The sequence below is a fragment of the Cynocephalus volans genome, chromosome 6 (genome assembly GCF_027409185.1).
Source record: "Cynocephalus volans isolate mCynVol1 chromosome 6, mCynVol1.pri, whole genome shotgun sequence".
Classification (NCBI taxonomy): domain Eukaryota; kingdom Metazoa; phylum Chordata; class Mammalia; order Dermoptera; family Cynocephalidae; genus Cynocephalus; species Cynocephalus volans.
In genome coordinates, this window is record NC_084465.1 from 135,032,684 (window position 1) to 135,057,824 (window position 25,141).

The 25,141-nt window shown below is 37.9% G+C and overlaps 2 protein-coding genes across 4 annotated transcripts in view; one reads left to right on the forward strand and one right to left on the reverse strand.

Annotated features, from left to right (window-relative positions):
• Positions 1 to 264: 264 nt before the first annotated feature.
• RPP38 (ribonuclease P/MRP subunit p38) lies at positions 265 to 4,174 on the forward strand. Of its 2 annotated transcripts, none has more exons than XM_063099808.1 (3): positions 265 to 466; positions 1,613 to 1,669; positions 3,085 to 4,174. In XM_063099808.1, the coding sequence occupies exon 3, from the start codon at positions 3,095 to 3,097 to the stop codon at positions 3,947 to 3,949; it is 855 nt and encodes a 284-aa protein (XP_062955878.1). In that variant the 5' UTR covers positions 265 to 466; positions 1,613 to 1,669; positions 3,085 to 3,094; the 3' UTR covers positions 3,950 to 4,174. The 2 variants fall into 2 exon arrangements, with proteins under 2 accessions (XP_062955878.1, XP_062955879.1); XM_063099809.1 differs by having other exon boundaries at positions 265 to 423.
• A 1,943-nt stretch (positions 4,175 to 6,117) lies between these two features.
• Positions 6,118 to 25,141, reverse strand: part of NMT2 (N-myristoyltransferase 2) — a 63,141-nt gene continuing 44,117 nt past the window's right edge. For both annotated transcript variants that reach the window (XM_063099806.1, XM_063099807.1), the window contains 3 exons: positions 9,427 to 9,594; positions 7,222 to 7,359; positions 6,118 to 7,049 (listed from right to left, as the gene is read on the reverse strand). In XM_063099806.1, the coding sequence (XP_062955876.1) occupies positions 7,029 to 7,049; positions 7,222 to 7,359; positions 9,427 to 9,594 (327 nt within the window). In that variant the 3' untranslated portion in view covers positions 6,118 to 7,028. The remainder of the gene's footprint in view (positions 7,050 to 7,221; positions 7,360 to 9,426; positions 9,595 to 25,141) is intronic.

Consider the following 25,141-nt stretch of genomic DNA (forward strand, 5'->3'; position numbering starts at 1 on the left):
CCTGCGCACTGCCGCTTCAGGGCAGTGGGGTTTCCAACCACGGTCCTAAACTCAAGGTTTTGGTAAAGGGGCCTCGTTCTGTCGCTTCCGGGCCGCGCGACGCTGGGGGCTGACTTCCCCCAAGATAGTGACCTAAGGCAGAATATTAAAACATGAAGCGTTCCGAGCCGTTCCACTCCGTCCCACTGCGCTTGGAAGGCGGGCCCGGGGGGGGGGGGGGGCGAGGGTTGTGCGCACGCGCGGCGCAGGCGCACGTGGAGCCACCGCGGCTGGGCGCGGAGTCGGGAGCGGGAGTGGAGAGGACGCCGACCCTGCAGGAGGGCCTGGGACCCCGGCGACGGCCGAAGTCGGCGGGCACGCAAGGTCTCCACGGCTTCCCGGACGTCTCTCGCGCAGCCGCCGGACGGGAAGACGGACAACAAAGTAACGACAACTCCGTGTGCTACTTAAATAGTAAAGGACGGAGGTACCAGATGGAGGGGCTGCGCACAGTAGGGAGGGACTGACCCTGGGTCAGGACTGCAGTCACTGAGTACCGGCGCCGCCATCCCCTCCAGAAACCGGGGGTCATCCCTGAGCTTTTCCTCGTCTTTACTCCCAGTTGATCATTAGGTCGGGGGATTTTCACCTCCTCTTTCAACTAACGTGTTCCTCTCCATCCCCTCAGCGGCTCGGCTAGTGCATGCCACTACCATTTCTTACCTGGAATACTGCAGGAGCCTCTTGGCTGCTTCCAGTCTTGCAATAACGCTTTTCTAATCATGCCACTCCTCCGCTGGGAACGTTACAGTCGCTTCCCACTGGCAGCCTTGCAAGGGCATTTACCACCTAGTCCTTGCCTACGTTTCCAAATAGCTCACCACTACGTAGCATCTCTGCCCCAGCGACATTAAACTTATTTCCTTTAATTCTGTTTTCTGGGATACTTCTCTACTTCGTACTCCCTTTGGTCGGAATTATTCAGATGTAGGTTAAAAGGTCTCTTCTTCCAGGAGGCCTTCCTTTCCTTACCCACTCAACTAAGTTAGACCTTTGCTATATGTTCCCTAAGCATCCTGTAGTTCCCTGACCTTAATGTGCACCACATTTTACTTGTTGATGTGTATGTATTCTTCATTGACTCTAAGCTCATCGAAGCCAGTGACTGTTTTTGCCTTGTTTAACACTTAATCTGTATAGACCTGGTGTGTAGTGGATAAATATTTGTTTAAGTAAGAAAGGTGGTCAAGGGGCTGAGAATAGGTTTGCAATTCCAGGCAGAGGCACTAATGTATATAGACATGGAGATGAGAAAGTGGTGGCCTTGTTAAATAGTATGTGGTTCAGTGTTGGGGGTCATGTGCGTGGTGGGGCATAAGGAGAAAGGCACGTGGACATGGGGGCCACAGTGTGGAGGGCAGTTGTCTGTCACTTAAAAGAATTTGCACATGATCCCGTAAGCAGCAGAGGTCTCTGTGACATAGTTTAAAAGGCAGCTTGGCGAGGTCTTCCTACTGTCCTTCCTTTCTGCAAACGTATTATTTCTTACCAGTTAGCACTTTTGTTTTTGGATTACAACATATTAGATTCTGCTCATCTGAACTACTTGACTCTCTTCATCTCCCCTTACCAGATTCTGAAGACAGGAGAATTTACTGCCTATCTTGCTATCCCTCTGGAGCACATAATTGTAAGTATTTACCCTGTGCTGTTTGGATGCTGAGAAGCATTAACTAACTTGCGGTTTGGCAAGAACTCTGTTAGGTCATATTTGTCTTGCCCCTTAGTCATTTATTTCCCTCTTTCTGACCACCTTATACCATCCTCTGGCAACCACTTTATTGGATTCAGATGAGCTGCTTTTCTTCCTGATGCCCTGGGCTCGAGGGGACGATAGAGACAGCCGGGGGAGGGCTCACAGTGGCTGCATGGAGGAAGCAGCTTAGGTAGCAGATGTCTCCAGCAGTGGACAGTACTTCTATGAGGTGACCAAAGTTTGATCTCTCACCCAAGGAGCTGAATTTTGGTTTTCTGTAGGAAGGTAACTGGGAGGAATATCGGAGACCAGTAGAAGTCAGGGGACCACTTGTCAGGGCTGTCCAGTGTGGAAAGTCTGCCTGACCTACACCAGCAGTTCCTAGTTGCAATTCTGAATCAGATTCACCTGGGTAGCTTTTTTTAATAAGCAGAAGTGCCCTGGCCGTATTCCAAGAGATTCCGATTCAGTAGATCTGAGGTGAGGACCGTCCATCGGTATGTTTCCAAAAGCCACAGGTTATTTTTGAAGTGCAGCCAGGATTGAAAGAGCATACAACCAGGATTTGGAAAACTAGTTGTGACTTTGGGCACTGAGTCTGTTTCCTCATCCACACACTGGGAAATTCTACAGGAATGCTGTGTGAATCAAATAATTCGTGGAGAAAGTGTTTGATTCATTCCGACACACTCCACAGACACACTTGCTCTTCATCAGATGCCTGCCTGGTAAATGGAGTTTCACTGGAGAGGACTTAACTTCTTTTAGTTTTGCACAGTGGGTCCTGATGGTTCTCAGCTGAGCCCCAGGGCGAGGAAGAAAATTGAGGGAAGAGAAAGGAATGTACGGTTCCCTCTGGGAAGGATAAACAGGATATGCTCCCTTGACCAGTGGCTTATAAGATTTTCCCCAATAAGGATCCCTCTTATTTTTTCTTAATGGATGAATATCTTTAAATTTCATTACATTTGCCAAGTTTTCATGAAATTGACAGCCAGAGCAGTCAGCTTGAGATAACCACAAGAAGGAAGATATATAACTATATCCGCATCAAATGTCTCAGGAAGGATAGACAAGAAACTTAGGGCCCTGGGAGAGAGGGAGACTTACAAAAGGGGACAATGAAAGTATTATTTGAAGTTCTAATCATGTGCATAGGTTACTGCTCAGTTCTTTTAAAAAATCACACCTGGTTATGAATGGCAGAAGCCTCTGAGCTCTTACAGATTGTGAGCTCCATGCAGGTGGACATAGGATCTTGTTCAACAGACAGTACAACCCACATATTCTGAAGACATGCATTTTTAGCTAACATAAATTTTCTGTTGTCATTTTGCTTCTCTATAAAGGATTTTTGAAATGGCTGCAGCTCCTCAAGCACCAGGGAGGGGATCTGTTCGTAAGACGAGACCTTTAATTGTAAAGACATCGCTGAACAATCCATACACTATTTGCTGGAGCCCCCTGGAGAGAGAGGATATGCACTTTATATTACAGACTCTTGAAGACAAGTTTAAATCGCTTGGATTTCAGAAGATTGAGGATAAGAAGAAAAAGAAAAAAACAACTTTCCTAAAAAAACAAAGCAGAGAGAAATGCAGCATAGACGTTGAAATTAGTGAGGATCTGGAGGGGAAAAAGCCAGACGCTAACCAGCAAGTGTCAGGGTGGACACCTGTGCTTGTGAGGAAGCAGCTGGCCATTGGCGTTAATGAAGTTACCCGCGCCCTGGAGAGGAATGACCTGCTTTTAGTGCTAGTGTGTAAGTCGGTCAAGCCTGCCATTATCACCTCCCACTTGATTCAGTTAAGTTTAAGCAGAACTGTCCCTGCCTGTCAGGTTCCCCGGCTCAGTGAGAGAATTGCCCCTGTCATTGGCTTAAAATGTGTTCTAGCCTTGGGGTTCAAAAAAAACACCACTGACTTTGTTGAAGAAATAAGAGCTATCATTCCCAGAGTACCCTGCTTAAATGTGCCATGGCTTCAAGACAGGAGTGAAGATACTGGGGAAAATTTAGAGACTGAATCTTTGGAAAGCCAAGACAAAGAGATTTTGGAAACTTCATTTGAAGACATCTCAAAACATAAGAGAAAGCTTGTTGAAGGTCAGCAGGCTTCTGCGGTCACATTGCAACCCCTTAAAATAAAGAAACTGATTCCAAACCCTAATAAGATAAGGAAACCACCCAAAAGTAAAAAAAGTACTTCAAAGTAATCTTGTATAACCTTGTCATTTTGTATAATTTGTAAAAGGACACTTTGTAGAAAAGCCCTGAAACTAACAAAATGAGTTACATTTACATGTATTCTTAGGATTCTGTTTGGTAATGTTCCTTTCAAATGTGTAAGACTTTGTACGGCACGTATATGCTGAAGCTTAAAAACACTAAGTGCAGAAAATATTCAAAAACATAAATATCAAAACAAAAGTTTATTGAAACTAATGTCCATGCTTATATAAATTCACGTTTTTGAAGGCTGGTACAATGCTTGTAAGCAAGAACATCTGTGCCCTATAACACTTAACATTTTTCTATCAAACTTGAAAATGTGCCACAGTAAACATGGTCCTAGTCAGAAGGGTAGATGAAACTGGATTGGAGAAGCATCAGTTTGAAAGGAAAGATACTAAATGCCAAGCAATACATTGTCTTCAGAAGCAATACATCGTTTTTTCCTTCATCAATTTGACCTTTGTAGGTACGCATAGACACAGAGTTGGGAGAAAGGCTATGGAAAAGCCAGGTGAGGTATTTTGACTAGTTAGAATTCACCCTTTTACATGGTTAATTTTCTGCCTTGGAAATTTAATATGTGTAAAAAGTAGGTTGTAATGAGGTGAAGTGTGGCAAGAAGAATAAAAAACCAGCAGCTTGGGTTCTCAGAGGTGGGGTCCTTGTGGTTAGGAAATGGAGCATAATGAATGCTTTTTGTTAAAGTGTTTATAGTTTGTGTTTGGAAAAGTCACCTTCTGTAATTTAGGGGGAAGGTATTGGATTACCAAAATTTTTTGGTCGACTCAAATTATATGCTGCCTCTTTTCATTTAAATTTTACTTAGTGTCTTCTTGGCAAAGAAAAAAAAAGGTATGGAGTAGAGTATTTTTATTACAGACAAAGAACAATGTAATTTTTTTGAACCTTTGAGACAGTTTATATTGCATTTAAGTTTAGTTTTAATAGGTACTTTATAAACAGGCAGTTACTGATTTGCTATTTTAAAATGTTCATTGGTAATCTTAAATTGTAGAGGCAAATGTAGCTATCAGTGTACTTAAAAATAAGTAAAAAATACATCTTTAAAGGAACAGTAACAGTTTCATCATGAGGTAGGCTCATGATAAAATTTCTGACTGGCAGTTCTGCAATTATATGAAAACCTACTTTATATAAGACTTTGTGCCATAAAAATGAGTGGGACATAAAATTAGAGCCTTGTCTCCAGATTAAGTTGAAATCTTGTTTACTTAATGTTGATATCTCAAAAAATGTTCCAGTGAATTGGTACGGTTTTGTTTCTTGAAGCCTTTCCCCTGTTAAGAATGGTAATGGGTTTGAACCGTCATAAGTCTTCCATGTGTCAAGAACAGTGCTGGCCCTAATTGTGCACTGCTCTGGGGCTCAAGTGCCCCCTCTAGTGGTAGTCTCAGGGATGCCATAGCCATGGGTTGGTCTTTAGGATAATAGCAAAGTACAGAAAGTAGCTTTCAACTCCTTAGTGTAAATCAGGGTTAACAAGCTTTTTCTGTAAAGGGCCAGATGGTAAATATTTTAGGCTCTGCAGGCCATGTGGTCTGTCACAACTTGACCTTGTAGCGTGAAGCAGCCACAGGCAGCACATCAAGGAAAATGTGGCTATGTTCCAGTAAAACTATGGATGCTGAAATTTGAATTTTGTATAATTTTCATGTGTCAGAAAATGATGTTGTTCTTTTGACTTTCTTCCCCAACTTTTCAAAAAAATAAAAACCATTCTTAGTTCATGGGCTACACACACACACACACACACACAAAAAAGCGGTGGGCCAGATTTGGTCCATGGGCCATAGTTTGGTAGCCCTCCCTGGTATAAGATATGATCAGTCTCAATGGACTACTTACAACATGAAGGAAATGCTGTCGTGTTTTCTAAAATTATTAACTTTTCTGGACTGAACGGCCTAGGCACTGGTACAGTAAAGGCAGGAAGAAGGATCTACTTTATATTTGAGTCAAGGCCAGTCTGTGTGGCCTTGTTTAGCATCTTTTTTTTTTCCCTTGGAGTACTGGCAATATATACACATATATGTACACTGTGAAACTTTGTTTTTCAAATTCTAGATAAAAACACCATCAGTAACAATATTATGAATACTTATTTACAAATAAGACATTTTTCATTTGCATGACAGTTTGCATGATAAATTAAAGTAACATAAAGGAAGATGTGCAATTTTGCATAAGTAATAAAAACATTCAAACTATCAATGTCCTGATAGTACTAATAAATTCCACTGGGCATTTCTTTTTACGTGAGAGCTTTTATTTTCTTTTCCTCACATATCCTTGATGTTGCTGAGAAGAAACAAGTTTGCACAGCAGCAGCAAAGTCTAGTCATGGGCGAACGCTCTTACGGAGAGCACAGTGAATGTTTGCAAACAGTCCACTGACCCGTTGAAGATCAATGTATAAATCTGTGTGTTTATTGATTAGGCAACTTTGCTTATGGAGAACTAAGGGTAGCCAGTACATTTTTCTGTCTCTCCACACTTACATATCCACCACTTGTCATTAGTTACAGAAGTGCTGATTCCATAAATGTCCCAATGATATCACATAAGGTGATTTAAGTAAAAATTTTCCATATGGATCCTTCATTCTGTTACATGGGCAAATATACCATCACTTAGTAAATAGAAATGCTGCATTTTATTTCCATAGCAAAGACTTTCTTACATGATTCTCTCAATTCTGTATAGTCTGTACAAAAACAGTCCCTTTTCTAGAGAGTGGAAAAATACCCTCTCTTCATCAAGAGAGAGCCAGAAATTTGACAGAGGAATGTGCTGTTTGTACCCTTTCATCCCTCCCACAGATGAGTAAACAGTGGAAAAAAGATGAATTTTAACATTCTAGCTAGAAATGCCTACTACTGGTCACATATGGATGTTTTTTCATCTTTTCTGATTGTTGTCGACTACTTCAGTTTCACTTAAGTTGTGCTTTTATTCTTCTTTGGAATGGCAATTCCAGGAATCATTAAATAGAATATTAACAAATGATGATGTCAGAGTTCTAGCAATAAAAATATCCATCTACTGTAGTACAAGTCCAACCTAAAGGGAGGAAAGAAATGGCATAGTAAAGAACAAGTAAGTGAGCAAAATTACAGTGTAGTACAATAGATCTGTATTTTTTAAAGCTATGCAAGCCCTCTTAATCCTATGGGAGGCAAGTATGGGATTATCTGGGTAAATTTATTGAGTTAAAAAGGATTTATGGACTTACCTTCTCAGAATCTGTTCCTGGACACCTCCAGTTGTACAAATAATACTGCAAATTGCCATCTCCTATGCCAAACTTGAGTTTTTCCAAGAATGTCTTATTTTCCATCAAATCTAGTGCGTTGAACACATCAAATCCTTTCTGTCAATGTAAAAAGGATTTAAAATTTAAAACATAAGACTAGAATGTTTTCTATATAATGTATTTCAGTATATAACATTTAATTCCTCTACTACTAGCTCGGATATGCATTTATAATAGGGTTTACTGTCTGTAGTATATGAGGGTACTTCAAAAAGTTCATGGAAAAATGGAATTAGAAGATAATGGAAATCTTTCCATGAACTTTTTGAAGACCTTTCATATAGTATAGGTTAAGAATTCAGATCAAAACTGCCTTATAAAACTAGCAGTGAATCTGATGAAGTAAGCAAGATAATTCAGAAATGCTGAATCAAAAAATGTACGATGATGGCTGGCATTGACATAAAATAATCTATTAAAATGATTTCAGAAAATATCTTGTTCCTGTTCTAGAAAGAAACAGTTGTCTAGATGAAGGTTCCTTCTCTAGGATTAGTACTGGCCTTTCTAAGTCCTGACTTAGCTGAAGCTAAGGACAAAGAACCAAAGTTGTAAGAACTTTAAATAGTCTGCTTGTCTTGGGCTGATCTGGGACATAAATTTAGTAAAATTTTAACGGTAAAAATGGAATTTCTTTAAAATGTTAGATAATTATACTGTGCAAAATGCAATATAGAAGATGCACCTAAATTTTTATTTCTCAGGGTTTTTACCTATTACTGGCCATTTTGGGGAAGTAGTTGAAAATGAGCAATCTGAGGATAATCTTGATTTGGAGATCAGAAAGTAATAGGTTTTTAAAAATAATGTTTTCAGTGATCAAATACTAGAGAAATGCAAGGAAGACACCTTTGATGTGTTTCCAATTTCTCATGAACAATTATTTTCACATATTCAATCTGTATCATCAAAATGTATCTGTTGGCTGATTTAAATTTCTTTTTAAAGAAAAATGTTTATTTGTAGCAAGCATTTAACAATTATCCTAACTTCCACTCTGAGGAAGTGGAAAAATAACAAATGTTGTAAGGTACATTTTGAATTTAATTCCTTTAATTTTAAAGTCCAGTTGAATCAAAAACTTAACTGCTGCTAATTATTCACTCAACACAAATATTTATTTACTCATGCATTTTCTTTTATAGGATCATGTCTTTAAAAAAAATATTACTTATAGATTTTATGTATTCTTATATAAGGGTGAAAAGTTTCTAATTTGCACCAAGATAAAGGGTTTTCAGAAACCTGTACTAGTCAGCAAAAAAAATAAAAAGTTTTAATTTGCACAAAATGTGTTTTCCTGTTAAGTTGCAATAAAATTAATGATGAAAATGGCTACTAAAGTTTCAAAAGAAACTCTTATCACTATTCTTCCTTTGACTGATAGTCAGTCGTAAAAAAAAACCAAAAAAAAAAAAAAAAACCACACGAATTTGACCTATGTGGAAGAAAACATATTTTATGTAGTCATATTGCTTAAGGACAGGGATACGTTCTGAGAAATGTGTCATTAGTGCACTAGTGACTTCATCATTGTGTGAATATTACAGAGTGTACTTACACAAATCTAGATGGTCTAGCCTAACACACCTAGGCTCTATGGTCTAGCCTATTGCTCCTAGGCTACAAACCTGTACAGCATGTTATTGTACTGAATACTGTAGGCAGTTGTAACCCAATGGTCAGTATTTGTGTATCTAAACATAACTAAAAATAGAAAAGGTACAGTAAAAGTATGATTTAAAAGATAAAAAAATGGTACACCTGTATAGGGCACTTATCATGACTGTACTGCAACTTGCAGGACTGGAAGTTGGTCTGGGTGAGTCAGTGAGTGAGTGATGAGTGAATGTGAAGGCCTAGAACATTACACTCCTGTAGACTTTATATACACTGTACACTTAGGCTACACTAAACTTGCAAGAAAATACAGCAATTGTGTTATGATGTTACGACGGCTACGACATCACTAGGCAACAGGAATTTTTCAGCTCCATTATAATCTTATGGGACCACCATTTTATATGCAGCCTGTTATTGACCAAAACATTATTTGGAGCATGACTGTACTTTGACATACATATTTGAAGAACCAAGTAGCACAAAAAGGAATGAGTCGCTTACCAACTTAGCTATAATGAGTGCATCGTTCATGAGGTCCAGCAGGGGCGTCTCCGTGTGGATGTTGTAGAAGGAGTAGGCAGCTTTGAGGCTCTTGTGAGCAGGGTGGTGCATGACCGTCGAAGGGAGCGTGTAGAAGCTGAGGAAGTCAGTCAGTTTACCACTGGAGCTCTGCAGAACAAAGGGGATGGCAGGCAAATACCCCCATGAGCAAACTGCATCTGCACATTTAAGCCACCTCTGATCCCTAACTTGCACCCATAACTTTCTGTTAGAATGAAAAGCAACAAGTCACTCTTCTTTCTTAGCAGTCCAGTTTGGAGCCCCGTATATTATGTTGAGTAGAGTCCAAGAAGAGAGGTGTGTTAGAACTTTAACCTAAGTGATTTACATGAAGTTCGTTTTTTTTTTTTTTCTGCCTTAATTTTATTTTGTCGATATACAATGTGGTTGATTATTGTGGCCCATTACCAAAACCCCCCTCCCTCTTCCCTATCCCCCCTCCCACCCAACAATGTCCTTTCTGTTTGCTTGTCGTATCAACTTCAAGGAATTGTGGTTGTTGTGTCTTCTCCCCCCCCCCCCCCGGTTTTTTTTTGTGTGTCTGTGAATTGATTTATTTATTTTTAGCTCCCACCAATAAGTGAGAACATGTGGTATTTCTCTTTCTGTGCCTGACTTGTTTCACTTAATATAATTCTCTCGAGGTCCATCCATGTTGTTGCAAATGGCAGTATTTCATTCGTTTTTATAGCTGAGTAGTATTCCATTGTGTAGATGTACCACATTTTCCGTATCCACTCATCTGAAGATGGGCATTTGGGCTGGTTCCAACTCTTGGCTATTGTAAAGAGTGCTGCGATGAACATTGGGGAACAGGTATACCTTCGACTTGATGATTTCCATTCCTCTGGGTATATTCCCAACAGTGGGATAGCTGGGTCATATGGCTGATCTATCTGCAATTGTTTGAGGAACCTCCATACCATTTTCCATAGAGGCTGCACCATTTTGCAGTCCCAGCAACAATGTATGAGAGTTCCTTTTTCTCCGCAACCTCACCAGCATTTATCATTCAGAGCCTTTTGGATTTTAGCCATCCTAACTGGGATGAGATGGTATCTCACTGTAGTTTTGATTTGCATTTCCCGGGTGCTGAGTGATATTGAGCATTTTTTCATATGTCTGTTGGCCATATGTATATCTTTCTTAGAGAAATGCCTGCTTAGTTCTTTTGCCCATTTTTTAATTGGGTTGCTTGTTTTTTTCTTGTAAAGTTGTTTGAGTTCCTTGTATATTCTGGATATTAATCCTTTGTCAGATGTATATTTTGCAAATATTTTCTCCCACTCTGTTGGTTGTCTTTTAACTCTGTTGTTTCTTTTGCTGTGCAGAAGCTCTTTACTTTGATATAATCCCATTTGTTTATTTTTCCTTTGGTTGCCCGTGATTTTGGGGTTGTATTCATGAAGTCTCTGTCCAGTCCTATTTCCTGAAGTGTCTCTCCTATGTTTTCTTTAAGAAGTTTTATTGTTTCAGGGTGTATGTTTAATTCTTTAATCCATTTTGAGTTGACTTTAGTGTATGGTGAAAAGTATGGGTCTAGTTTCATTCTACTGCATATTGATATCCAGTTCTCCCAGCACCATTTGGTAAACAGGCAGTCTCTTCCCCAGTGTATAGGCTTAGTGCCTTTGTCAAAGATCAGATGGCTGTAGGTGTGTGAGTTGATTTCTGGATTCTCTACTCTATTCCATTGATCAGTGTGTCTGTTTTTATGCCAGTACCATACTGTTTTGGTTATTATAGCTTTGTAGTATAGTTTAAAGTCAGGTAGTGTTATGCCTCCAGCTTTATTTTTTTTGCTCGGCATTGCTTTGGCTATGTGTGGTCTTTTGTTATTCCATATAAATGTCTGGATAGTTCTTTCCATTTCTGAGAAAAATGTCTTTGGAATTTTGATGGGGATTGCATTAAATTTGTATATCACTTTGGGTAGTATGGACATTTTCACTATGTTGATTCTTCCAATCCAAGAGTATGGGATATCTTTCTATCTTCTTGTATTCTCTCTAATTTCTCTCAGCAGTGGTTTGTAGTTCTCATAGAGATTTTTCACATCCTTGGTTAACTAAATTCCTAAGTATTTTATTTTTTTGGTGGCTATTGTAAAATGGGCAGGCTTTCTTGATTTCTCCTTCTGCATGTTCACTATTGGAGAATAGAAATGCTACTGATTTTTGTGTGTTGATTTTGTATCCTGCTACTGTGCTGAAATCATTTATCACCTCCAAGAGTTTTTGTAGAGGCTTTAGGCTGTTCGATATACAGGATCATGTCATCTGCAAACAGGGACAGTTTGAATTCATCTTTTCCAATCTGGATGCCCTTTATTTCCTTCTCTTCTCTGATGCTCTGGCTAGTACTTCCAACCCTATGTTGAATAGGAGTGGTGAGAGTAGGCATCCTTGTCTAGTTCCTGTTCTTAAAGGAAAAGCTTTCAGCTTTTCCCCATTCAGGATGATATTGGCAGTGGGTTTGTCATATATGGCTTTAATTATGTTGAGATACTTTTCATCCATACCTAACTTGTAGAGGGACTTTGTCATGAATGAGTGTTGAATTTTATCAAATGCTTTTTCAGCATCTATAGAGATAATCATATGGTCCTTGTGTTTGATTTTATTAATATGGTGTATCACATTTATTGATTTGCATATTTTGAACCAACCTTGCATCCCTGGGATGAATCCCACTTGATCGTGGTGAATAATTTTACATATGTGTTGTATTTGTTTGCTACTATTTTACTGAGGATTTTTGCATCTATATTCATCAAGGATATCGGCCTATAGTTTTCTTTTTTGGTTATATCTTTACCTGGTTTTGGTATCAGGATGATGTTTGATTCATAGAATGAGTTTGGGAGATTTGCGTCTGTTTCAATCTTTTGGAATAGTTTGTAAAGAATCAGTGTCAATTCCTCTTTGAATGTTTGGTAAAATTCTGCTGTGAATCCATCTGGTCCTGGGCTTTTTTTTGTTGGGAGCTTTCTGATAACAGCTTCAATCTCCTTTATTGTTATTGGTCCGTTCAAATTTCCACATCTTCATGGCTGTTTTGGGAGCTTGTGTGTGTCCGGAAATTTATCCATTTCCTCCAGATTTTCAAATTTGTTGGCGTATAGTTGTTTACAGTAGTCTCGAATGATTCCTTGTATTTCAGATGAATCAGTTGTAATATCACCTTTTTCATTTCTAATTTTTGTTATTTGAATCTTCTCTGTTCTTTTTTTCTTAGCCATGCTAATGGTTTGTCAATTTTATTTATCTTTTCAAAAAACCAACTTTTTGATTCATTGATCTTTTGTATTGTTTTTTGGGTTTCAATTTCATTAAGTTCTGCTCTGATCTTAATGATTTCTTTCTGTCTGCTAACTTTAGGTTTGGATTGTTCTTGTTTTTCTAGTTCTTTAAGGTGAAGTGTTAGGTTGTTCACTTGCCATCTTTCCATTCTTCTGAGGTGAGCATTTAATGCAATAAATTTCCCCCTTAATACTGCTTTTGCAGTATCCCACAGGTTTTGGTATGATGTATCATTATTTTCATTAGTTTCAATAAATTTTTTGATTTCCTGCTTGATTTCTTCTTGGACCCATATGTCATTAAGTAAAATGCTGTTTAATTTCCATGTGTTTGTATAGTTTCCAGAATTTCATTTGTTATTGATTTCTAGTTTTAATCCATTATGGTCTGAGAAAATACATGGGATAATTCCAATTTTTTTGAATTTGTTGAGACTTGATTTGTGACCTAATATGTGATCTATCCTGGAGAATGATCCACGTGCTGATGAGAAGATTGAATATTCTGAGGTTGTTGGATGGAATGTTCTGTAGATATCTGCCAAGTCTAATTGGTCTAGAGTATTGTTTAGATCTTGTGTTTCTCTGCTGATTCTTTGCCTAGATGATCTGTCCAATATTGACAGTGGGGTGTTCAGGTCCCCTTTTATTATAGTATTAGTGTCTATTTCCTTCTTTAGGACTAACAGAGTTTGTTTTATAAATCTGGCTGCTCCAACATTGGGTGCGTACATATTTATGATTGTTATGTCTTCTTGATGGATCAGTCCTTTTATCATTATGTAGTGTCCCTCATTGTCTCTTTTTATGGTTTTTAAAGTCTACTTTGTCAGATATAAGAATAGCTACTCCAGCTCGTTTTTCTTTTCTGTTTGCATGGTCAATCTTTTGCCATCCTTTCACTCTTAGTCTGTGTGAGTCTTTATGGGTGAGGTGGGTCTCTTGAAGGCAGCATATAGTTGGGTCCTCCTTTTTAATCCAGTCAGCCTGTCTGTGTCTTTTGATTGGTGAATTTAAGCCTTTTACATTAAGAGTTGTTATTGAAAAGTGTTGATTTATTCCTAGCATTTTATTGATTGTTGTTTGGTTGTCTTAGGTATCTTTTGTTCCTTGCTTTCTGATTTACTGTTTGTTTTCTGTGTTTATTGGTTCCTTAGGTTGTAGATAGCCTTTTTGTTTGTTTTTTTTCTCTTCTTGAATGCCATTTTTATTATACTAGTGGGTTTAGATTTTTCTTGGGTTTTTATGGCAGTGGTAGTTATTTTTCAGGAACCAAACCCAGTACTCCCTTGAGGATTTCTTGTAAGGGTGGTCGTGTGGTAGTGAACTCCCGTAGTTTTTGTTTGTCTGAGAAATATACTATTTGCCCTTCATTTTGGAAGGATAGCCTTGCAGGGTAGAGTATTCTTGGCTGACAATCTCTGTCTTTTAGTATTTTGAATATATCATCCCATTCCTTTCTGGCATTTAGGGTTTGTGATGAAAAGTCTGATGTTAGCCTGATTTGGGCTCCCTTATAGGTGATTTGACGCTTCTCTCTTGCAGCTTTTAAGATTCTCTCTTTGTCTTTGAGTTTTGCCAATTTGACTATAACATGTCTTGGAGAAGACCTTTTTGGGTTGAATACGTTTGGAGATCATTGAGCTTCCTGGATCTGAAGATCTGTGATTTTTCCTATACCTGGGAAGTTTTCTGCCACTATTTTGTTGAATATGTTTTCAATGCAATCTCCTTTTTCCTCCCCTTCTGGAATACCCATGACTTGGATATTTGAGCACTTATGTTGTCTGATATCTCTCTCAGATTTTCTTCAATGCCTTTGATTCTTTTTTCTTTTCTTTTTTTTTTTTTCTGCTCGTGTTATTTCAAACAGCCCATCTTCAAGTTCAGAGGTTCTCTCTTCAACTTGCACAAGCTTGCTGGTTAAACTCTCCATTGCATTTTTTATTTTGCTGAATAACTTCTTCAGTTTGGCAAGTTCTGCTACTTTTTCAGGGCATTGATTTCCTTGTACATTTCCTCTTTCAGGTCCTGTATACTTTTCCTCGTTTCATCATGATGTCTAGCTGAGTTTTCTTGTATCTCATTCAGTTTCCTTAGAATTATCACTCGAAATTCCTTGTCAGTCATTTCAAGGGCTTCTTGTTCTACAGGATATAGAGCTTGAGATTTATTATCTTTGGGTGGTGTACTTTCTTGATTTTTCATATTTCTGGTATCTTTTCTTTGATGTTTATTCATTGTGGCAGCGGGTTTCACAGTCCACAGATCAGATGAAATGAGCAGAGTATCTTCTCTTCCACTGGGCAGTCTGACGAACACAGCAGGCAGACCAGCTCTCTTAGGGCGAGTTGGTGGGAGCAGTTGGCTGGTAAATGTCCTTTAGTCAGGTCAGGTCCCGAGGAGGAGTTGGGTGGGAGGGTGTGCAAATGCAGTCCTTGGGGTCCTGGGGCTTTGGCTTGAGGAGATATTGTTGGGGCGCCTGGGTCTGGAGGGCCCTGATGTTCGGGTGAGGAGGGGCCGCCGCTGACGCCACCGCCGAAGCCGCCGCAGGGTGAGGAGGCGGTACCGCTGCTGCTGCTGCCACTCCAGTGCCGGGTCCGGTTCCTGCTGCAGCCGCTGAGCCTTTCACGGCAATATCCTCATGGGCCGGTGGCAGGGGGTCTTTGTCCCCCTCCCCGGGGGAAGTGGCGCCCTTCTCGGGAGCGGGGCTCAGGCGATGCCGGTGGATTTTCTTCACTCAATGAGCAGAGCATCCAACATGGCGCTCTGTTCTACCGAGCCCCGTGGTGGCTGCAATCTTGCGTAGCTGTCCCCTAATTTGAGCCCCGCGTTGGCGCCATTTTGCCAGAGACCAGCTCCAGTTGAGTTTGCCGGTCCTTGAAAGAGGATGAGGAAGCTGGCGAAAATAAAAAACACAGACAGAGACCTCAATGCATCAGTATGTACGTTCTCTCTGTGCAGGCTGTCAGCGTGTTGCAGTGGGTGGTCCTCGCCAGCGCTGCTTCAGCAGTTTGGGTAGTGGCGGAAAGGAAGCCACCGCCCGGGCTCTGTGGCTTGAAAACTTGGCTTTTTGTTTTGTTTGGACTTTTTGGAATTTTCCCGCGGTCTCTGGAGTAACTGGCTGCAGCCAGCCCCAGCTCCCTGCGGCAGGTTATCTCTTCTCTACATAAAGTTCTTAGGACAGAAAATGTCCTGAAAAGAAAGCTTCCCTCAGACATTAATGAGTCAGTTCTGTAGACTTACATAGAGAGTGGATTGTGTTTGCAGAGAGAAGAACTCTGAGGATTAGAAGGCTGTCTTCTCCAACTAAAGGATACTGTATAATATCTAAAACTTCCTTAGCACAGGGCAAGAATTTTATCAGCTTAAACCGAAGTTGAGTAGAGCCTGGAAGCTGTTTCTTGGAAGCCTGTAAAAAGTCTTGTAAGTACAGTATTGCACCAAAATACACATGTGTGAATAACTGGGAAATGCTACAGCTGTCAGAAATAAAGAGAGACATAAAGATGGTATTCATTTCATCATCACTGGCAAACCTTTCAATAAAAAATTAGCCAGTACTGTTTGGGTTGTTTTTATTAGCTGTAGTGGCCTTGCAGCCTTTTGGGATATACGATATATTTGAATTGTATGGCTATGGAAGCCTAGACCACATGCATGCCATAGCAGATACTTCTTTCAGCACAAAAGAAAATTCCAGAGGAACGTATCATCTGATTGTTTAGTGCTTCTGATTTATTAGATCTTTTTTCAGGCATTTAGAAATTAAGGGGGTTAATTTACATTAATCCTCTATTGTTCTGGATTAATAGGTGAGTATTAGAGATGAATTAAAGACCTAATCTTTCAGGTTTAACAAAGACTTTAGATTCTCCTACAAATTTATCAATATCAGTCTCAAAGGCTGAGGTTGCTGCAGGTACCTCTAGAGCCTGATCAGCTTTCCCTGGCCCATTTGCATCATCTGCTTTCTAGAAAACTACTTCTTCATGTTTACATTGATGATGAAATTACTCTTTCCTCCTTTGCTGCTAAAATGTTACAGGAATTATTACCCAACTTTTAAGAAAGAGTGAGACAGTCATCACCTTTGTCCCATTGTTCCTCAGATCCAATCAATTGTAAAGACTGATTTAAAAAACAAAAACAAGAAAACTATGTACAAAGAGAGTACCATGTCTAGGTCTTTACAGGCAACTTCTAACAACTTCCTAGGAATAAATAATCCCTACACTATATGACTTGTTCTAAAGAAAAGAAAAAGAGGGCAAACTCCTCAACTCATCAGTCAGTCTAACTTTGATATCAAAAATAGGACAAGGACAGGGTAAGAAGGGGAAATTAAAGGCCAACCTCAGTCAGGAGTATAGATGAAGATCCTAAATCAGATATTAGCAAATCTAATGTGTATATTTGTGTATAAATAAAATATAATATTCCTAAGTAGGGCTTAAACCAGAGATGCAAAAATGTTTACATTTGACAAATGAACAGACAAATGAACAGATCATGTCAACAGATGCAGAAATAGCACAGAATAGAATTCAGTACCAATACATGACATGATTAAAAGCTCTCAACAAATTAGGAACAGAGGACAACTTCTTCAGTTTGATAAAGGGCATCCACAAAAAACATACAGACAACAACATACGAAATGGTGTTATATTGAACAATCTCCCCTCTAACATTGTTAGCAAGTCAAGGATGTCTACTCTCCAATTCTATTCAACCTTGTACTGAAGGTCTGGTACAATAAGGCAAGACAAATAAAAGGTAAAAGTCTGGAAAGGAAAACTGAAGCTGTCTTGTTTCACAAGTGACATGATTATTTATGTAGAAAATCCTCAAACTTACCAAAAATCTGCTATAATTAATAAGTAAATCTGTCAAGGTTGTAATATACAAGGTCAGTGTACAAAAATTAAGAGTATTTATATATACTAAAAAGAAACAAGTGTAAAGTGAAATTAAAACACAGATTACAATAGCATCAAATAGCATGAAATATTTAGGAATGAATTTAATAAAAGATATGCAAGACCTCCCCCACGAAAAACTACAAAATACTGCTGAGAGAAATTAAAGAAGACCCAAGTAAATGGAGAATTATACAGTATCCATGGATTGGATACTGTGATATTACCAAGATCATTTCTCCTAGAATTGATCTAAAATCCCAACAAAAATCCCAGCAGGCTTTTGTGGTAATAAAAGACCTCCTGATTCCAAAACTTATATAGAAATACAAAAGACCTAGAAGAGCCAAAACAATTTTGAAAATAAAGAACAAATTTGGAGGACTTATACTACCTGATTTCAAGACTTAGTATAAGGCCACAATAATCAAGAGAGTGTGGTTGTGGAATAAAGATAGATATGTAGACCTGTGGCCAGAGTCCAGAAATGGGCGTACACTTATCCAGTCAATTGATTTTCCATGAAGGTGTCAAGGTAATTCGATGGGGAAAGGGTAGTCTTCTCAACAATGCTGCTAGATCAACTGGATAGCTGTATTAGCAAAAAAGAACCTTGATTCCCTACCTCACACAAAAAGTAATTAAACATGGACCATAGACCAAAACATAAAAGTCATAAAGTGTTCCAAAAAGAACAGAGGAGAAAAGCCCCTTGACTTTAGAAGAGGGAAAGATTGTTTAGATAGATAGGACATGGGAGCACCAACTATTAAAAAAAAAAAAATTGATAAACTGGGCTTCATCACAATTAGAATATCTTCTCATAAAGAGGTGCCATCAAGAAAATTAAAAGGCTAGCCACAGATTGAAAGAAAATATTCATTAGAGATAGAAAGATATTTAGATAGATAGATATAGGAGACAGAAGTCTTCTATCCAGAGTATATAAATAGCTCTTACAACTCAGTAAGACAAACAATTCAATAAAAAGACTTGAAGAGACACTTCACCAAATAAAATATATGAATAGCCCATAAGCACATGAAATAATACTCGACACCACCAGTCACCAGGGAAGTAAAAATTAAAACCACAATGATACACCATTCACTTGGCTAAAATTTTTTTAAAAAAAGACAATACCAAGTGTTGATGAGGATGTGGATCAAGCAACCAGTGGCAGCATAAAATGGTACAACCACTCTCGAAACTGCTGGGCACTTTCTTATGAAGTTAGACATACATGCACCCTCTTTTCAAGAATAAATAAACCACTGGTATGCAACTGCCCACAGCAGTTTTATTCATAACAACCATACCTGTAAATAACCCAAATGTCTATTGGCAGGAGAATGGATAAACTAATTGTGGTATATTCACACAAGTTATTACCAGCAATAAAAATGAATGAACTGTTGACACATGAAACTATAAATAAATCTCACAGAAATAATATTGAGGGAAAGAAGCCAGATGTAAAAAGAGTACATACTGTATGGTTTCACTTACATGAAGTCCTAGAACAGGCAAAACAAATCTATGGTGACAGAAATAAAATCACTTGTTGCCTGGGTGTGAGAGTGGAAAAGGACTGAAAAAAGACACAAGAAAACTTTCTGGATTCTATATCTTAATTTGGATTGTAGTTATGTAGGTATACTCATTTGTCAAAACTCATCAAACTCTGCACTTAAAATCTGGGCATTTTCTTTTATGTAAATTATACCTCAATAAAATTGATATAAAAAATTCAACACCAATTCATGATTAAAAAACAAAACAAAATAAAAACAACTAGTGAACAAGGAATAGAAATGAACCTGATTAACCAGATAAAGGAAAGCTACCAAAAACTTATAGCAAAAACTTCTAATGGCTAAATGTTGAAGTCAAGATCAAAATGAAGGTGAACTTTTGGTATCTATTTTGTACCACTACAATACTAAAAGAAAAGGAAATATGACATATAAGGATTAAGAAGGAAAAGATAAAGTATAATTATTACCATATAATGTTTGGATACACAGAAAATCTCAACAAAATCTTAGTGCCAATAAGAGTTCAGTAAATTTTCTAAACACGTTAATACACGAAAATCTTTAGCATTCCTATTCACTCACTTCAGTCAGTTAGAAAATGTAATAATATTTTTTAAAAAAACATTCTATTTACAACACTAACAAAAGCTATAATATACCTAAGAACAAAACTAAAAGTACAGAAGCATTAGGGTGGCCAGGCAGAACTGGCAAGAGGGATTCTAGCCCTGGAAGCCTTTTTGTACCAGTGGCCCTGATACTCTCCAACTCCCCTCCCCATCCTGAGACACTGGATTGGCAGGGGGGTCCTCTCACTAGCAGCACCCATGCCTGAAGTGCTTTCTAATCCCTCCAGGCTAGGGGGATCCTACCACAAATGCCCAGCCAGGGAAGCCTCCTGAGCCCACAATTCTGAGATGTCCCTCCTACCCAAGACACTGGGTTGCCCAGTCTGGGGAACCCCCTGCCAATTCTTCAGACAGTAGTAGCAGGGGTTGTTGGGAGTCCCAGACACACCAGACAGACCAAGCAGACCAAAATAATACTGTGAAAATTAAATTTCCTGAAAACTAAACTGTCACTGGAACAACAGCCAACAAAGGAGACCAGAACCTGTATGCTCATATAAACAGAGTGACTACCTGCTAAAATAAAAGATGTAACTAAGACACAGTCTCCTCACATAATAGGCAATATGTATAGGATAAATATAAAAATCACCTGTCATACCAACAAGAAATCATAACTTGAATGAAAAAAAGCAGCCAGCGGATGCCAACACTGAGTTGAATCAGATGTTGGAGTAATCTGACAAGATTGTAAGGCAGCTGTCATAAAAATACTTGCATTCATTACAAATTCTCTTGAAACAAATGAAAAAATAGAAAATTTTGGCAAAAAAAGAAAAGTTATAAAAAGAACCAAATGGATATTATAGACTTGAAAAATGCCAGAACAGAAATTAAAAAATTTACTGGAAGGACTTGATAGTGGAGTGGAGATGACAGAGGCTAGAAACACTGAACTTGAAGAAAAGCCAGTAGAATTTACCCTAAATGAACAAGAGAGAAAACAGACTTAAAAAATGAAAATAAAAAATAAGTAAGCCTCAGAGATCTGTGGGATAATAGCAAAAGACCCAACATTCTTATCATTGGAGTCCTAGAAGTAAAGGAGAAAGTGTAAGGCTGAAAGAGTATGTGAAGAAATAGTAGCTGAAAATGACCCAAACTTGGCAAAAGACACTACAAATTCAAAAAGCTTAGAAAACCCTAACAGGACAAACCTAAAGAAATCCATGCCAAGACAGATCATAAATAAACTTTTGAAAACTGAAGACAAAGAAAAGTCTTAAAAACAGCCATAGAGAAACAGTGCACAGAGGCCAGAAGGAAATGGCACAATATTTTTTAAGTGCCAGAAGAAAAGAACTGTCAACCACGAGTTATGTATCTGGTGAAACTATCCTTCAGGAATGAATGGAAAACTGAGACAATTTCACACAGATGAAAACTAGAAGAATTTGTCACCAGCAGACATACCCTTAAGACTGGCTAAAGGAATTTCTTCAAATAGAAAGGAAATAATAAAAGAAGGAATCTTGGTCCATCAGAAAGGAAGAGAAGACACTAGAAAGAGCAGAAATTTGGGTAGATATAATAAACTGTGCTTCTCATCACGAGTGTTATAAATCATGCATGATGACTGAAACAAGAATTATAACACCTCTGCTACTTAAGACAATGATAATTTAAAAGTAGAGAAAGTAAAGATACCTAAACAGAAGTAGGTCACTTAAAGTGATAAAATGTTGACATCAACAAACTATGATAAGTCACATATGTATATTATACCAGAGCAACCATCTTCAAAACTACACAAATACACTCAAATGCACTATAAATAAAACAGAATCCTAAAAAAATTATCAAGAAACCCACAGCAAGGCAAGAAAAAGAAACAGAGGAACAAGAACCAGAGGAAACAAACAGAATACAAATGATAAAATGGTAGATTTACACTCTAACATATCAATAATGATCACAAATGCAAATGGTTTAAATACACCCATCAAAAGAAAGATTTGTAGAGTGGATTAAAAAACATGACCCAACTATATGCTGCTAACAAGAAACTCACTTCAAATTCAATGATATAGATAAGTTGAAAGACAGAAAAAGACGTACCATGTCACTTGGATTCTGTTGATTGATTGAGTTATCCAGATTTTCTGTATTCTTGCTGATTTTATTTCTAGTAGTTCCATCAGTTGATGAGAGGGATGTGGAAGTCCCCACATGTAACTGTGGATTTGTCTATTTTTTCTTCCAACTCTGTTAGTTTTTCTTGATCAAACTGACATATATATAAACACTCTACTCAACAACAGTGATGTACACATTTCATGTTCCCATAGAACATTCACCAAGATAGACTATATTCTGAGCTATAAAACAAACCTCAAGAACCTTAAAATAATTGAAACCACACAGAGTGTGTTCTTTAACCATAATGGAATCAAACTAGAAATCAGTAACAGAAAGACAACAGGAAATCTCTCAACACATCAAAATTGAACAGCACAGTTCTAAACAGTCACAGGCCAAAGAGGAAGTTTTAAAGGAAACTTAAAAATACATAGAGCTGAATGAAAATTAAAACACAACATACCAAAATATACTGGATGCAGCTAAAGCAGTACAGAGAGGGAAATTTATATAACTAAATGCATAATTGTAACAAGGAAAGTTCTCAATAATCCCTCCCACAAGGAACTAGAAAAGTGCAAAATAAATCCAAAAGCAAGCAGGAGGAAGGAAATAATAAACGTAAGAGCTGAAATCAATGACATTAAGAATAGAGAAAAATAGAGAAAATCAATTAAAAAATAGCCTGGTTCTTTGGGAAAATAATTGATAAAATGGATACAAATCTAACAAGACTGAGAAAAATAAAGAGAGAAGATATGAATTACCAATATCATGAATGAAACAAGGGATATCACTACAGATTCTTAAAAGGATAACAAGGGGATGCTATGAACAATTTTATACTCATAAATTCAACAATTTAGAAGAAATGGACCAATTATTCAAAACCCACAAACTCTTAAAACTCAATCAAGATAAAATAGATCATCTGAATAGTCCTGTAACCATTAAAGAAATTTAATTCACTGTTTTAAAACTTCCCCAAAATATCTAAGCTTGGATGGCTTCAGCTGCAGAATTCCACCAAACATTTAAAGAATTAACACAAAATCCATGCAATCTCTTCCAGAAAATAGAAGAGGAGCTGACACTTCCCTACTCATTTTATGAGGTCATTATTATCTTGATACCTACACCAGACAAAGATGTTATAAAAAAAGAAACCCCACACCAATACCTCCTATGAACTCAATAAAATGCTAGCAATACAAATACAACAATGTATAAAAAGAATTGAACACCGTGATCAGGTAGATTTTTTCTAGGTATGCAAGAATGATCCATCATCTGAAAAATCAATGTAATCTATCGTATCAACAGAATACAAAAAGAAAAATCATGTAACAATTGAAGCAGAAAAAGCAATGGACAAAATGCAACACACATTCATTAGAATTCTAAGCAAGTTATGAATAGAGGGGAATGATCTCAAATTGATAAGGAGCATCTCACAAAAAACTTGCAGCTAACATCATACTTCATGTTGAAAGACTGAATGCTTTTCACCTAATATTAAGAACAAGACAAGGATGTGAAACTTCACCACTCCTATTCAATGAAGCACTGGAAGATCTAGCCCCTGCAATAAGGCAAGAAAAAGAAATAAAGCCATTGAGATTGGAAAGGTAGAAATAGAACTGTTCCTATTTGCAGATGACATGATTGTCTACATAGAAATCCCAAGGAATCTACACATAAACTCCTGAAAGTAATAAGTGATTTCATCAAGGTTGCAGGACACAAGATCAACACAAAAAAAGCAATTGCATCTCTATATACTAACAAAGAACATGAAGAAACTGAAATTAAAAGCACAATATCATTTACGGTCACTCCAAAGAAAGTGAAATATTTAGGCATACACTTAAGACACATGTACAGAATCTGAATACTGACAATTACAGAATGTTGATAACAGAAATTTTAAAAGATCCAAATAAATGTTGAAATATACCATGTTCATAGACTGGAAGACTTTTCAGTTCTCCCCAAATTATCTATAGGTTTAAGGTAACTCATATCAAAATACCAGCAAGGTAGACAAAGACAAGCTTATTCTAAAATGTATATGGAAAGGCAAAGAAAAAAGATTAGCTAAAAGAATCTTGACAAACAAGAATAAAGTGGGAGGAATTACTCTACCCAATATCATGGTTTACTATAGCTAACAGTAATCAAGTCAGTGTGGTATTGATGGAGGGACAGTCACAGAGATTAATGGAATAGAATAGAGGAACCCAGAAATAGAACACAATACAAAGGATTAGTATTCAGCATATAGAAAAACTTTCACAATTTGTGAGAAAACTATAGTCAAGAAGAAAAATAAGCAACCTATATGAACAGCAAATTCATATAATAAATAAAAATGGCTAACATATTTATGAGATGTGAAATTCATTAGTAATTAAAAAATATAAATTTAAAATGAGACACTGTTTCATACCCATCAGACAGACCTAAATTAAGGCTGATAATACGAACGTGTTGGTGAGGCTGTGAGGAAACATGAACTCTCATATACTGCTAATAAGGTACTTTGGTGAGCTATTTGGTAATCTCTAATAATGTTAGAGATGGGTCTGACCCTTAGACTCAGCAGTTCTAAGTATATATAGAACTGCTACCCTAGGACAGCAGTTCTCAAAATGTGGTCTGTGAACCCTGAGGCCACCTGAGACCCTTTCAGAATTGTCAGGTCAAAACTGTTTTCATAACAACACTAAGAAGTTATTTGCCTTATTCACCATGTTAGGAAAGGCACTGGTGGGTAAAACTCCTGGTGTCTTAGCACAAGACAAGGCCGCAGCACCAAACCATGCCAGTGATCATCACATTCTTCAACATATCGCATTCCTTTAACCCTCGCAGTTGAAAGAAGTAAGTTTCACTTAAGCATGTCCTTGATGAAGCATTAAGAATGACTAATTTTATTAACTTTTGACCCAAAAGAACAAATCTTTTTAATAATGCATGTGATAAAACAGAAAGAAGCACGCATACATACTCCTGCTGCATACTGAAACATAGAGGCTGCCGTGAGGACAAGCCCTACGCAACTGAGCTGTGAGCTGAACTGGCCACTTTTTCACAGAACGCTACTTCAAAGTAGAGCTGGCGACCTACGGTCATTTAGACTTGGGTATTTGGCACAATTTCTTTAAAATAAATGATGTGAGCTTG